At 43.3% G+C, this 15,273-nt stretch overlaps 1 protein-coding gene and 1 long non-coding RNA gene across 4 annotated transcripts; one reads left to right on the top strand and one right to left on the bottom strand.

Annotated features, from left to right (window-relative positions):
* Positions 1–386: 386 nt before the first annotated feature.
* LOC121851366 lies at positions 387–3,418 on the bottom strand. Its single transcript, XR_006085891.1, has 2 exons — positions 3,172–3,418; positions 387–2,002 (listed from the first exon to the last, which is right to left on the bottom strand). It is a non-coding gene; the product is annotated as an uncharacterized LOC121851366 (long non-coding RNA).
* A 4,109-nt stretch (positions 3,419–7,527) lies between these two features.
* LOC121851372 (mitochondrial transcription rescue factor 1-like) lies at positions 7,528–13,969 on the top strand. 3 transcript variants are annotated; one of them, XM_042345220.1, is made up of 4 exons: positions 7,528–7,607; positions 9,431–9,875; positions 11,723–11,795; positions 13,718–13,969. In XM_042345220.1, the coding sequence occupies exons 2-4, from the start codon at positions 9,436–9,438 to the stop codon at positions 13,895–13,897; spliced, it is 693 nt and encodes a 230-aa protein (XP_042201154.1). In that variant the 5' UTR covers positions 7,528–7,607; positions 9,431–9,435; the 3' UTR covers positions 13,898–13,969. The 3 variants fall into 3 exon arrangements, with proteins under 3 accessions (XP_042201154.1, XP_042201157.1, XP_042201156.1); XM_042345223.1 differs by lacking the exon at positions 7,528–7,607 and adding an exon at positions 7,620–7,729; XM_042345222.1 differs by lacking the exon at positions 7,528–7,607 and adding an exon at positions 8,727–9,015.
* The last annotated feature ends 1,304 nt before the right edge of the window (positions 13,970–15,273 follow it).

Here is a 15,273-nt window from a genome sequence, read left to right as displayed (position 1 = left end):
CAGGGAGAGACTGTACATTCCATTCTAGACACAGGGACATTCCACGTTGAGGTGACATGGACATACACACTCAAGCATGGTGTCGGATTTCAGCAAGTATGCCATTCCTGGCTGACCAAAAAAAGGAAAATGATAACTTCTCTCCCCCCCTCCCCACCCCCGGAATAAAACTGAGAATATCAGCCTTTGCTGTGTGATTGAACCACAGTTTGCTACAAATGGACTTCTGAGGTGTGATTGTGTCTCACATTAGTGAAAATTAAACTCCAATAAGTATAGTGACAGCCACCCCCTTCCCAACCAACTCCATGTCAGTGCCCTCAGAAGCAAGAAGGCTCAATCAGTTTAATAATCTGTGCAGTCACTGACCATTTCACATACAGAAGTGTTTTACCATCAGTTTATTGAAACATTTCAAAGACTTTTTTCAGTGTAGGTTGAAGCAGGTTTTAAATTTCCAGATCTTAAATAATTTGTCAGGTACTTTCTATGTACAGCAGAAATGGATTAACCAAGATTTGTTTCCCCGACAGCAACATATTTATCTCGAAATCGATACTAATGGCGAATACAAACAAAAACGAATCCCATAAAACAGCACATTTTGTACAAAAAAATATAAACAATGGACTACCTGGATTTTTTAATATGTTCTCACACCACGAAAAAAACATTAGTAGAAACACTGTTTTGTTTAATATTAAATGGAATCAGAAAGTAATGAGTTCAAAAATGGTTCAATATTGAATCCAATATGAAATAAGCTCTTCTACACACAAATTTACTCGGGACAACATAAGCCATTGGATACCGCCATTGCAGAAGTTATATGCCAGATGAGTCATATACCAACCTGTGGCCAAAAAGACATGTCCATCCAAATAAATATTTTCATATGTATCCTAAAAATAGAAAGAGCATTGGGTTTTGTGTGTGTGTGTCTCAAATTGGCATCTTAAATATTCATTTCGAATTAACGCTAAGTCAGTCTAAAAATGTAGGATTTAAAAGCAGGTCTTTAAATATTAACTGTTTGAATTGATATTATGTGAATACACAGTATATAGTGTACAGTACCAGGTTCCAAAGAAAGAAATGAAGACAGGGTGCACGGTTACAGTGACCTATATATGTGTGTGTATTGAAAATAAGCCAATCTATTATTTAGTTGACACTCAAATGTGTGTGTTTATTTGAATTAAACATTTTGTTGTCTTGTCTAATCTCCCAGGAGCCATCTGCACTTTCTTTCTTTCTCTGGATGTTCTTATTAACGCGCGCTACAGCGGAGTAAAGCTTAAGGAGCTTTTTTTGTGGAGAAGGGAGGCATCTGTTTAAATGGGGAAAAAACACAAGTGTTGGTGCTGTTGTCTATTATTTACACAGGTCAGATAAACAACCTTTGGATGTAAAAGATCTTCCAATCATTCCTTCTTCTTCCTTTTACACATGGCAGCTATCAGGGCGGCTCAGTCCCACAAAGCGAGAGATGGTGATGGAGATGGAGATGGGATGGAAAAGGCACCACGAACCAATTGTGAGTTTGATCGCCTCTTGCATCTGCCGGGAGATACTGCAGTTTGGGTTTGAATGGGAGACAAGACCGGAATGCTGGCCAGGAATCTCTAGCAAGTTCTGGGTCTTCAGAAAACGAGAGGGCGAGCAAACAAAAAGTCTCTTGAGGGAAGGGCTGAGCTGCCCATCATGAGTTCCATGATGGGGTTGTGTTGTGTTGGATATGGAGCTGCTGGCTTGTCTGTGCCGTCAAGTGCTGTGTCTAGCAGGAGAGGTAGAGGAGGGAGGTGCTGATGGTGAAGGGGAGAAGTAAGATGCTGCTGGAGTAGAGGCTGCTACCTCTGCTGGGTGTGGTAGAGTTGGTGGAGGTGGAGGGATTTGAGGTTTTCCCTGGGCTGGTGGTGGGGGTGTTGCCCCCATTGACAGCAGAGCTGGCGTTGCCGTTGGCAGTGACCTGGGAGGAGGTCTGGCTGGACCTGCTGCTGGTCTGAAACACACACACACACACACACACAAACAACCCCTCGTCAAATCAAATGCAAACAGCCGCCGAGCAGATGCCTAACAAAATCAACCCATCCGCTGCCCCGGTGCACACAGACGGTTTATATCAATGTTAATTGGATATCATATTCACTCGACCCCGAAACCAACGTACGAAGGTGTATATATATTCGGTGGACGAATGGGGAAAGTTGAAACTGGGAAGGGATCTGCTGCAAAACTGAGCGACTCGGCTCCCAAGCAGAAAGGTGGGGGGTGAAATATTTCAGAGAGAGACCCCCCCACCCCCGACCTCCCCCCCCACCCCCAGCCCTTAACATGGTGGTGCAGGAGCCGCTCTGCTCTCTCAGCACTGGGACTCCCACCCAAACTGGTCCATGTCACACAAGGGCTCCAATGTGAGACACAGGGAATCTCAATCGGTGGGGGGGGAGGGGTGTGGGGGGGGGGGGACCCTGTGTCCGGGACAGGACACTTTACAACAGGAGCCGTGTGTGGGGGGCAGACGGCCACCCCCCCCCCCCCTCCCTCCCCCCCCCACCCCGCCCCGTCCCCATCAATTTCGGTTCTTCTCCAAAGAAGACCGAACTGAAACAACCGCCACCAAAAAAAAAAAGAAATACTATTTTTTTTGGGGGGGGGGGGGTCTATCACTACTCGTCCCTGGAAGTCGTTCAGGGGAAGAGAAGCCCCCAACGTCCTCGAAAGCCAAACCAATGGTTTTCCATCGGGTGCCATTTGCAGAGCCATGTCCTCGTTCAGCACCGGGGAGCACAGCAACAACACCACCAACACCAACACCACCACCACCAACACCACCACCACACCACCACACCACCACACCAACACCACCACAACACCAACACCACCAACACCCCCACCAACACCACCACCAACACCACCACCACCACCCCAACACCACCACCACCACCAACACCACCACCAACGCCTGATATAACTAAAGCAAATATGTTCGTGGTCGCGAAAATCTTCTCCCCCCCCTCCAATTGCGCGCTCGGAACATTGTGCGTTATAACAGATTAATGGGATTACAACAGTGCTAACGTTAGTCCGGGTCTCACTCACTCACACACACACACACACACACAGTGTGGAGTCACAGACTGATGGGTGTAATACACCGTTACGTACCTCCTGCGCCTGTATTAAAAGAGCCACAGCAACAACTCCAAAAAACACCATCCACAGCTTAGTCATTTTGCTTTGGCTGAAAACGAGCTCTTTTTTTTTTTTTTGGCGTTGAGTTTCTTTTTTTTTCGTGAAACTAAAACCACCTCTTTTTTTTTGGGTGGGGGGGGGCTTTAAAAAAATTATTATTATTAATATAATAATAATAATAAAACGAGTGGCGGTTGCAGTTAATGAACAGGCTGCGGGGGTGGGGGGGGTCCTCTGCAAAAGGGGAGGGGGGGGGGTGCAGGAGGCTGCTGATGTGGATTGAAATGAGAGCTTGCAAGGGTGGATGTGAAACTTTTATACCCAGAGTGTGCATGACGCGTTATAGCCGATCTCCACCCCCCCCCCCCCCCCCTTTGCTGGAGTCCTGCCTACAGCGCGGTCACTCACTCACTCACTCACTCACTCACTCCCCTGGAGGAAGCTGGACCAGCACTGCCCACACAGGCACCACCCCCCCCACACCCCCCACCCCCTGCTCCACAGATTTTATTTTATATTTTCTGTTAGAATAACTCCTTTTATTTATTTGAAACTTCACTGGTCGCGATCTCTCCCTTGCCTTGCAATGACGACAAAACTGGAGGCACAGGTCTAATTGTCAGCCACAAAATTTCCTATCCATCGATTTTAGTGGAGGACTTGTCGTTTTCAAGCTGACCTGTGCACCCCGGGATATCAGTGAGCTTTGCTGAAGGGGGTGCATTTGGACTGAAGGTTGCAAAGTGTAAATGTGGCCGTGTGGTTGGCGATAGACAGGCAACAGGAAGAGGGGCGATGGGTGAGGATTCATATGCAATCTTGCCTTTTATGGGAAAAGCGATCACAAATGTTCTTGTCTTCACGATCACTTAATCGTGGACGCCCCCAATCCTTCGAACTCAGCATTGCTTCTGCTTGGCTCTGAAGTATCTGGTATTCTGCAAGGATGAGATGCAATGAGTTCGCCACAATGCGGATGGTCTGTCTGTGGCATCTTTTGAGTAATATGTGAAACTTGAGAGCAGAACATGTTTAGTTGCAGCTTCTGTTTTTTAAGCGCAGTGAACAGCAGATAAAACCCACCACCTGACTGGAGAGATATTGTATGAGTTGGCACCCAAGTGCAGACTCGTGATATATAATATAGTGGTAAACGTGAACAAGGTTTTTTTTTACATTCAAACACAAAAGCACAAAGGGAATTATTTCACAGGCTTCACCGCGGCTTGTTCTAACTTGCAGCATGTTATGAACTAGATTCCTAGTTAATTTAACTTCTAATAATAATACGACTATTGCACTGAGTTGCTCTGCTAAGGTAACACATTGATTATTGCATTGTTTTCTTTATACTGATGGATTCCACAGAAAAGGCTCCACAAAACGGCCTTCGACCAATCAATGTGACATTGAGATTTTTGTTTTCCTGCGGCATGTTTTCATTTAAAAAAAAATTGACCAAGTTTGGTTTTCAACACATTTCATTCGACACATACAATTTAATCTGAATGGTTATGGGACAATAGAACAGGGGTGATATGGTGTTTCAGTCTATTCCAGTGAGTGTTAGAGGGAGGGTGGTTGAATTTATTTTTATTCTGAAAAAGAATCTGAACAGATCTATCACCTAAACATAGGGAAACCCATCACTATGCTTAGAGACTATCCAAACCATTTTGATGGGGAATCAATGAGAATGTGACACTGGAATTCTGTTCTGGGAGCGTTTCTCAGGCTTCATTTCCAGGCTCCATTCATGTTGAGGTTTGTAAAATATATGCCCAAGTGTCCACATTGTGGAATTGATCTGATCTGAACATTTATTTATTACTAGCCTTTGTTCAGAATAAGCAAACGGTATTCACTTTCCCCATTTATCAAGCCTGAAATTAACCTAGCAAACGTGACCTCTAGTGGAAAATTTGCATTGCATTTCATCCGCAGTTAGATGTTTACCCTCAGGTGGGAAACAGCGGCTCCCAGTGGCTGTTTCTCCAACCTGGAACTTGGGTCCAAAACATTTTTGACTTCAAATTTGGATAGGTTTATTCAGCCTTACAAGTCAATAACATGAGTAACATGCCTCAAACATATTCTCATTTGGGTCCAGGGTCCCTCTATTTTCACATATGTTTGCCACCAATTAATTAAAATGTTCCTGTGTCTGGAATAGAATGCACACTCTCTTCCGAAATGGACGCGCCCTGCGTACGTAATTCCTGAGAGTATTAGGCAAAGGTTAAGTGAGAGTCAAGGTTTGGGGAAACGTTTTTTAGCTAGCATTAGTCAAATTATATTTTGTGTGATGTCTCATTATCCACACTGCTTTTCAGTGTTGGGTTGGGATCAGTCTCATTTAGAACAGATAATTAGCTATTTGCTCTATAAACAATTGTATTTACAAATAGAGCAACAGCTTTCTCAATATTTGGCTTCTTTGCTTGAATCTCCAATATCCTAAAATAAATCCAGATTTGCGCTGATTTGTGGCTAATCCACCCCCCTCCCCACCACCATCACCCCACTCATCTTGATTTTCTGACACAAAGTACAGACCCTGAAAACAATTCACGTTTGTTCTATGAATAAAAACTTTCATGGTCCTTAGGGATCTTACTTTTCCATTTTAATAGTTCCCTCTAATTCCCCAACATTATTCTCAATGCTTTGTGCATTTGTATACAACAACAAACAACAAACAACAAAAATTACATTTGTATAGCATCTTTCACGTCGGTAGAACGTCCCAATTAATATTTGGGGTCAGACAGGTGTCTGACACACACGGAAACACATCACCATCTTAGAATATCTAAATCAGACTGAGATTTCCATGTATCCCACCTACACATGAAAATCCCAGAGATATATTGTTGTAATGGAATCCCCTGGAGGGATACATCCTGCTTACCTAATTCCGGAAACTATTAGGCACAAGTTGGCAAGAGCCAAGGCTTGGGGGCATTGAGGTACTGCTGCAGTCTGACCAGTTAAAACTACTTAGCTTGTCATTGATATCCTGCTACTTGTCCAGCTAGTACCCTGCCCATTAGGGATTTGGCTTGCAGGAATAACAGGAGCTGAGTGGAATAATTTCCTACCTCCAGTGACTGGTCTGCCCTTCCAAGTCCTGCCGATGAGCCAGGCTGGCTGGTGAAATGTCCCTTGGTTCCAGTGGTGGAGCCAGTGGGGGATCAGCGGGTGGCTCACAAAATAATTTGCTCACTTACTTTTAAATTCCCAATGGAGATCGTGTTGCAGTTTTGAATCTGAACCAAACACCATCGTCGTGGCTTTGCTGTATGCACATCATGAGCTCTGCCCTCCCTCATCCCGCTCCCTGACTGATACCCAGACCATCAATCAGTATCATGTTACAAGGAGGCAGAGAGGTGGAGCCAAGTCATCCAACTCTTGGAGCCCCCCCACCCCCATCTTTCAACTTCAGCTTTGCTTCTGCTTGGCTCTGAAATATCTGGTATTCTGGAAAGGTGAGATAAAATGGGACAAAGGGTCTTCTTCAACCCAATCTTGTGATCTTGTTATTAGTTTTCTTAGCTGGTGACAGGGTTTAAGGTTCTAGGTCAGATGCCAAACAACGAAATACAATGTACATTCATGCACTTGGCATGTTATGAATAACATTAGTGAACCCATGAGTTCCTACATGCTTCTCATTGCATAACAATTATGTCTGTTAGGGCTCTAGTTTACAAATAGACATTTCACCAGAATTACAATACCTCCCATTACTGATGTATTGGGTTGTGTGGACCCCAGCTGGTCAGTATGAAAAGTACAATTGAACCTCACCTTGGACTTCGGCAATGAAAGCAACTCAGGCCATGTTTCATGGTCACTGTTTTCTGGGTGTAAGGTTGGCTCACTTGGTAGTAATTTTGCCCCGAGTCAGAAGGTTGTGGTACAAGCTCCACATTTTGACTTCAAAATCATAGTCTAGGGCTCGGTAATGTCATTTTAAAAAATCCTTGCATTTGATATAACACCTTATCACGTCTTCGAGACGTCTTAAAGCGCTTCACAGAATATACTGCAAAGTGAATTGACTGTATATTTTGTGGGCGCATAGTCAGAGCGCACATAGAGTTGTTGAAACTCCAATGCTGGGTGGGGGTGATGGGTGCCGTATTGTTGGAGGTGCCATTCTTTGTCTGACACAATAAACCTCCTTCTGTAAATAACTGTACCAGTGATGGCCTGTTATCTGAAATGGAAAGGTCTGGTAATTAAAACCGGTGCAAGCCCTCAATATTTCCAGTGTTTTTTTTTATTATTTGTATGTACACATTTCTTCCTGTGGAGGTGCAAGCGGTTCAGGAGCCTGAATCAGGGAGGCCGGCTCCTCCTGCCTATGTTGTACAGCCTTCGTTGGTTGCAGAGGTGAGAGGGTAAGTGTAAAGGGGTTGTGATGGTGTTTTGAGGGGAGTACTGCAGTGTACTGTGGTGACAAGTGAGAGGATGCCAGTCACTTTGTAACCTTTAAGTTGCTGTTTGGGGTAGAGCTGAGAGTGTGAGTGCAGATACTTTGTGTCCAGCTCACACTTGTGCTGACAATATAAAGACAGCACAGCCTGGGAAGCCTGGCTGACCTGATCTGTGTGCATGTAGCGACGTGCAGGTTAATAACTACTCCCTCAATGTGCTTCACAAATTTACATTTAGATGTAGTGACTGTGCATGTTGTAGGCAATAGATTTCCTGTGTCTCCTTGTGTACTGGCGAGGCGACCAACTAGAGAGACATTTAAACCTGCATTTCTATTAAACAATAAAATTCAAACTTTTGGCTTGCATTCGGTCCGTAGTATATAGTGTTGATCTATTTTTAATGTTAACATCTGATGTTTTAACTTGCCTCCTTTGTAAGCAATGTCACACATTAAGTGCTAAATTCCATAGTCCGATGCAGTGACTGTCAATCCTATCCATGTTGAAGAATTAGTTTTTTTGTTATGCTATCTGTGTGTGACCGGGACGGTGAGGTTCAGCCGTGTGTCCGAGTGCTGACTGGACATTGCAGTCAGACACCATAGCAAGGATCAAAGAGCAGTTTGACCAAATAATAATGCATATGGCAATGCTACAAATCCGCCAGTAGATGTCACTATCGTTTATAATATAACAATAATCCTTGCATTTGATATAGCACCTTATCATGTCACTATATCACAGCCTAGGGCCAGCCTGTGATATAGCACACAGGCTAACCCACTCTTCAGTTTTCTCCTCTCTTTTTTCCCTGGACACTCGCATACAGGTCCCTGGACACTGGTTGTGCTCGGGGACTTTACTCAATGCTCATTCGCCATGTGTTTGCCTAGACAGTGAGTGTTTGTTAGGTTATTTAAACTAAATGAGGGGGTATCACAGCGAAGCTTAATCCTGCCTTTATCCAGGATAAACCTTTCCATCAGGGAGGTGCTCAGAAGCAGAAATCATAAGTCTGCTGGAAGGATGTCAGCGGCAGTCAAATACAATACAAATTAATATTTATAAAGTTCTTTTCAGGTCAGGAAGGCATCCAAGGTGCTTAAGTGACCTGGGAGTCGGCTGTTTTGACGTACCGCTCTCCGTTTGACTTCTTGAATCGCCAAGCTGTCTGCACGTGTGCAGTGAATGTGGCTATGCTATCTGGCAATCATGTCCTGTTATAGCGTTGCTTAGAATTTTATAGCCCGAACTACCTCATTGTAATGGTGCTCCACTGTAATGTGGAAAACCCCAGCCAGTACACACCAGAAATGATCTTTTCCAAAATACAAATTACCAATCCTGAGAGAAGCCTGTAAAATATGAGGTAAGAAATGGTAAAGTTTTCACAAAATGAATTAAACAAAAAATTCAACAGCTCTTCAAAGTCCAACTTTCTTTTTAAGTCCTATATTGTGGGACACTGCCAAAGGCTTAAAGGAGTACGAGAGAGGACAAGATAAGATAACTGGTTAGGTAATGCATGTTTGGTTTTAAGAGCCTGTAGTTTGCAGTTTGAAGTGAAGACTGAGGGAGGTAAAGAGTTTTACAGTGTGGAAGTCCTTGGTAGGAAGGAGAGTAGAGAGTTTTTGATTTGAACACCATCGGGAAGGAGGAGGAAGAGTAGATAGGATGACTTATTTGGACCTTGAGAGGAATCTGTAATTGTAAAATATAAATAAAAAGCCAAATTTCCCAGATAATTTTTTGTTTGAAAAGGACTAAGCTGACTTCTCTTCCAGGCAGCATGAATGGCTTGATCACTCAGGCTAGGGTGCTGAAAGCGTTAAACAGGTGTGGCATGCTTTGGAGAAGGAGTGTGCCACTTGAGCCTTGCAGAGCATGGAGAAGAGCAATCTGCGGGGAGCAGCATCTGAACAGGAACATTGTGTGGCAGAGACCCGAATCACACCGTGTCATTCCCATTCCCGGGATTTTATGTCTCCCGGAAAACTCACTGGCAGTGCCTGTGAGACATAAAAGCAGCAAAAGTTCCAAAAAGGGGAAAAGCAAAATTCTGCAGGAGGAAGAGGACGATGATGATGATCCTGAGAAGAGTGACTACGAGGATGAACCAGAACAGGAAGATGATCCCACGCTGCCTAAAACCTACAAAGATCTTGAGAAAGTAGTGACGTCATTCCGATTTGATCTCATCATGAAGGAGGGTCTAGATACAGCAAGGAAGTAAGTCCTGGGTCTCCCAATCAAAGGGGAAAGCATTCAATGTTATTCCCACCAGCACTAGATTTCAGAATAGGACACTATAAATCTTTCCGGCCACAACACTCAGATACCCCCCAGCTCGGAGTCGTGCCCGACACTTTCAAGCACTCTGGGATGCGACCTTACGTGAGGGGTGGGGGGTGCTATATAAATGCAAGTTGTTGTTGGTGTGGTGTGTGTCGCCATAATAGCACAGAGAGAGTGGCTCACTTTATGCACTGGATGTCCATACATTCATGCAGCAGAGCATGGTGATTATTATTGTACATGTGCAGATGCCGCTCTGCATTATCCTTTTGAAAATTGTAGTACCAACTAGTTATAAGTAGATAATCCGCTGGTAGCAATCAACGGTCAATACTGTTGGTACATGATTATCATTCACAAATGACAGTAGAGCAAATGACAATTGAAATGTTCTGAGTTTGAAAGGACATATCTCCCGTGCCCTCCATTCCACCATTGGTCGCTCGCCACCCTTTCAGACGCACTTTCCTCTATCCCTCTGCCTGGCCCCTTCCTTCTCCATCTTCAGGTTGTGCCTGAAGACCTTCCTATTCGACTGTGCCTATGGTTACCTCACTCTCTCCCCAGCTCGGAGTCGTGCCCCGACACTTTCAAGCACTCTGGGGTGTGACCTTACGTGAGGGGTGGGGTGGGGGGGTGTTATTTGTTGGTGTGGTGAGTGTCGCCATAATAGCACAGAGAGAGTGGCTCAGTTTATGTACTGGATGTCCATACATTCAGCAGAGCCATGTGTTGCAGTCAATCACACATTCACCTTTGTATGTACGAAAAGGCCATCGTTGCTGTGTTGTACTCTTCATGTATATTCAGACCTTAATGGTAAGAGTCGCTAAATTGCTGGATTACTTAAGCCTGATGTCCTCACCTGAAGATTGTGTCTTTGTAAACTTGGGCAAAATCCATATGAGAAGCCAATATGCTCTTCTAAGTACTGTGTGAATTATTTTTTCTAAAACAATGTGTGATCTTTCATTATATCTGAAAGTGTACATATGCTTATCAATACACATAAATTACCTGTGATGTACTTTGAGATATTTCAACATTTCAACATATTTCAAAAAATGCAAGGATTATTATTTAGTGAAAATTTGCTATTAAGGGCCAGACAATATACTGTCTGAATTTTTCCTAATAGTGATTTTATGAGTTTGGCATTCTGGTCAACTTCAGTTTTGTGTAATTTCTGCATTTGATAAGCGCTTTTCACGTTGGGAGAATCAAAGCGCTTCACAAGATTTACTGTAAAGTGTAGTGGCCGTGTGTTTTTAGGCAAACGCAGCAGCCAGTTTGTATACAGTAGTGTCTCACAAACAACCGTGAAGTTAATGAGCAATTTTATCTGAAAGAAAAACAGAAGTCGTTGGGATCACTCAGAAGGTCAGGCAGCATCTATGGAGAAAGGAAAGTTCTACACGGTCACTACACTTGACTTTCCTTTCTCCATAGATGCTGCCTGACCTGCTGAGTGTTCCCAGCGACTTCTGTTTTTGTTTCAGATTTCCAGCATCAGCAGTATTTTGCGTTTTGAGCAATTTTATCTATTTTTCTTATCCAATTCCCTTTCAAATGCTGGACAAAAGATAATGAACTCCGAGCAGACCATTCTTTCCATGAGCTGAATTGAATCAGTTTTCAGTTTGTAGATCAACCATAAAAAATGTGAGACTGGACAGGATTTGAACCTAGAATAAGTTGAAAGACAATATGCAAATTCTGTGCCGTCAGTGCTCAAGCAGTGTGCTGTTAACATCCAATTTATGTGTTTTGTTGCTTTTCAGCAAAGTTGAAGATGCCTTCTATAGTAACAAACTAAGACTGAATGGAGGAAAGTTATTGAAGAAGAGTAAAGCGGTAAGTTTTAGTTCGAGTCTTAATTTTCAATATCCTCATTAAAATCCAAAAGCTGTAAATGATTGCAATACCTCCAGTGATAGTTTGCCCTTTTAGCTGCATTACCTCATGATGAGCTATTGTCACTTTAAGTTTAATAATTGAATCTGCTTTTTTGCTGCATTGGTATTCTGATTACCTTCTCTGGATTACTGAGATAAGACCACAAGTTTGCAGGTTGCGATCACGGCCTGCGCTGATTTAGCTGATCTCAACAGTTGGGTCTACAATTGGCCTCAACAGCCCTGGATTGGGGAAGGTACAGAGCAAATGCCAATTGAAATTTTCTGAGTTTGAAAGGACATGATGTGTGTTACCATAACAGCACAGAGTTAATGCCTCAGTTTATGCACTGGATGCAAAGCCATGTATTGCAATGAAACATAGGTTCACCTGTGTACTGATAAGAAGGCCATTGTTGCTGTTCCATGATCCTGATATATATTCAGACTTAAATGGTAAATGGTAAGAGTCCTTGTGTTGCTGGAGTGCTTAGAGCAACCAACTAAAGTCTCCATTCCAAATCACTATCCATAAACCTCTTTCTGTTGGCAAATGTGGTTGTCAGGTGACGGTAGAAACAGGTATCAGGCTTCACTTATTGCTTTCTCCACCTAGTGGGTTGAATAATCTACAGACATTTTTAAGACTCACAATTGAATAACATTGCCTTGGGGAAGCTAAAGCAGGCAACCATTGCCCACACAATAGTCCCCAGTAAAAAGAAAAATAAATGCATTGGATTCCTTCAGGAGATGGGAAGTGGAGAAATTGGAGGAGAAAAATTTGGCGGAAAGGAAAATAAAATGATTTTCTAGAGGAAATAAAATACAGACGAGGGCAATCCTATTGCCCAAATCAAGTTTTGATAATTCTTCCGTTTTATGTTAGTGGTACTTCTGATCCCACAGAGTCATTGGCAAAAAAAACTTCAAAAAAGAGAGAAAAAGTCATTAAACAGTAAATGACTGGAACATTTCCAAAACTGGCATCAAAAGCTTTCAGTAATCCCCGATTATGGGCGTTGTGGGTGGGCAGCACCATGGTTAACCTACACAGAGATTGAAACCATCTGCAGTTGCAGTCCTGTAATAAGATTATCCCCAGTTCTTGGCCAGCTGTTTACATTTTGTTGCCATAATCGTATAATGGGATGGGAGACATTTAAACGTGAAAGTTGCAGAGACACAAGTCACAGGAGGGACCTGTTGTAAAGCTGCCCGGTGAGAACATTGACAGACTGCCTGCCCCAGTTGACAACTCTGTACCCATATGATTAGGTTGGCAGCCCTAAATCTGTGTGGATTTTCTTTTCCAAAAGCTGCGGTAAGAAAGCTTGTAACTTTGAAAGGATTAGAAAAGCACTTTGCTGTCTGTCTCATTTTTTTCAGGATATCTCATGTTGCTGATAGTACTGTAATTATTGCCATTTCACGAAGGAAGGTTGTGTCTTTAGTGGCTATTAAAATATTTAATCAGACTGTGTGTATAGGACACTTGTTCACCTGGTTTCTGTATGTTCTGGAGAGTGGGGGTAGGTGATTAACTTGTGCAGTAGAATAAACACAAGCCAATCAACTCACGTAAACCACCACATGAGATATTCTGAAAATGCTGAGCTTTTGAGTTTTTAATTATTTTTGCCTACAAATGACAGGTCTTTTTGTTTAATTTCACATCTGCAAAAACGTTCCTTATGATATTAAAGGTATAAAATGATAACAGTGTTAGCGAAATGCACAGAACTTTAAAATAGCTTCACACCTGGTAACTCGAGGAACTGATGTACATTTAAGAGAAAAAAGCCTGGTTCTGTTCTTTGTAAGTGATGGTCACTGCAATCAGCAGATAACAAAACAAATAGTTTGTTTTTCCTCTTACAGGTGAAGGAGGGAGATGTGCTGGATTTTATTATTGGTGAAGATAAGGAAACCGGATCAGTTACCCTCATGAGGGTGGTATTCAGAAAAGTGTCTGAGGAAATGACAGATAAGGATAAATACAGAGTCACCCTGAGACGCTGGAAGAATTTAAAGCTTCCCAAAGAGGAGTGTTTTAAGTAACACTGAGCTGTGCTCTGAACTGGCAGAGGGCTCATTTAGCAAAACTAATGTATAAAGTATGTTCAACCCAAAGTATGGATTGTTATCAGTTACTGTTGATATTTTTCACCCGTTTGGTAAGGTTCAGGAGAATGAATGAAAGGAGGAAGAGAATGAATTGAAATCAGGTTTCAATTTTTTAAATTAAATATCTTTTGGTACATTTTGGGCTCTTTGAGGTGAGGATGGATGTCAGTTCTGAGGAATGAAACATGTTACCACTTCAGTCATTTCATGTTCAGACTCCCAGTTAAGGTACAATACAGCAGCAGAGTAAAGCTCCCTCTGGTCCACCCAGTAACTTGTCATCATTCCGATATTAGTTTGCACTTATGTTACACCTTTCACATAGTAGAACGTCTCAAAGCACTTTAAACAGAGTGGGACCCCAAGCGTGATGGGAGAGAAGGTATTCAGGAGACCACTGAATGCACAGTCAAAGAGAGAATTATGTAGACAAGTTTTAAAACCGGAGGGGAGGGATTGAGGCAGAGGGATTCAAAGGCAGTTGCAGAGAGCAGGGACAAAGAACTGAAGGCTCACCCACCAATGATGGGAGAGGGGGATGAAGCAGCCTGAGTTGGCAGAGTAGAGGGAGTGGCAGGGAAGAAAAACCACAGAAATTGCAGAGATAGTGTGGGGCCAAGTCATGGAGGCATTTGAAGGTATGATCGAGATATGATAAAGTCAATCGCCTAGGTCAGTGGTGGCCAACCTGTGGCCCACAGGCCGGAAGTGGCTCCCTGGCAGGTCAGAAATGACCCACCGAACCTTCGCACTCGTCTAGGTAAGTCCATGTTCGATCGGTATTTGTGATTTCATTTTTTTCTTGATTGAATATTTCCTGATTTATGGGATAATCAAGAAATATTCAATCAAGAAAATATATTTTGTTTGCCACCACTGCCCTAGAATACTCCCTATTCTAGACTAAACTCCTCAACCTCCCTGGGCTCTCCCTAAGACTAACCGAACCAGTGCGCAATCTAGGAGTCCGGTTCGACCACCAGCTGTCCTTCCTCCAGCTCTACCATTCAAAAGATCCAGCTCATTCAGAACTCTGCCATCTGCATACTGACCCGGACCAAATTCCGTACCCACATCTCACCAGTTCTGGCCAGGCTCCACTGGCTCCCCATCACCGAACAGATCGACTGCAAGATCCTCACACTAGTGTTCGTCCATTCACTCCCTGGCACCTCCCTACCTCTTCGACCTCCTCACTCCCCAATCCACCACCTGGTATCTCTGCTCGACTGGCACCGGCCTTCTGCTCATCCCTCGCACCATCGGATGTTGAACTTTAAGCCGCTATGTCCTGAAACTCTGGAACACTT

This window comes from Callorhinchus milii, unplaced genomic scaffold, assembly GCF_018977255.1.
Source record: "Callorhinchus milii isolate IMCB2004 unplaced genomic scaffold, IMCB_Cmil_1.0 Scaffold33, whole genome shotgun sequence".
Classification (NCBI taxonomy): domain Eukaryota; kingdom Metazoa; phylum Chordata; class Chondrichthyes; order Chimaeriformes; family Callorhinchidae; genus Callorhinchus; species Callorhinchus milii.
The sequence above is the reverse complement of the archived record's forward strand: the minus strand, read 5'-3'. Positions and strand labels throughout refer to the sequence as shown.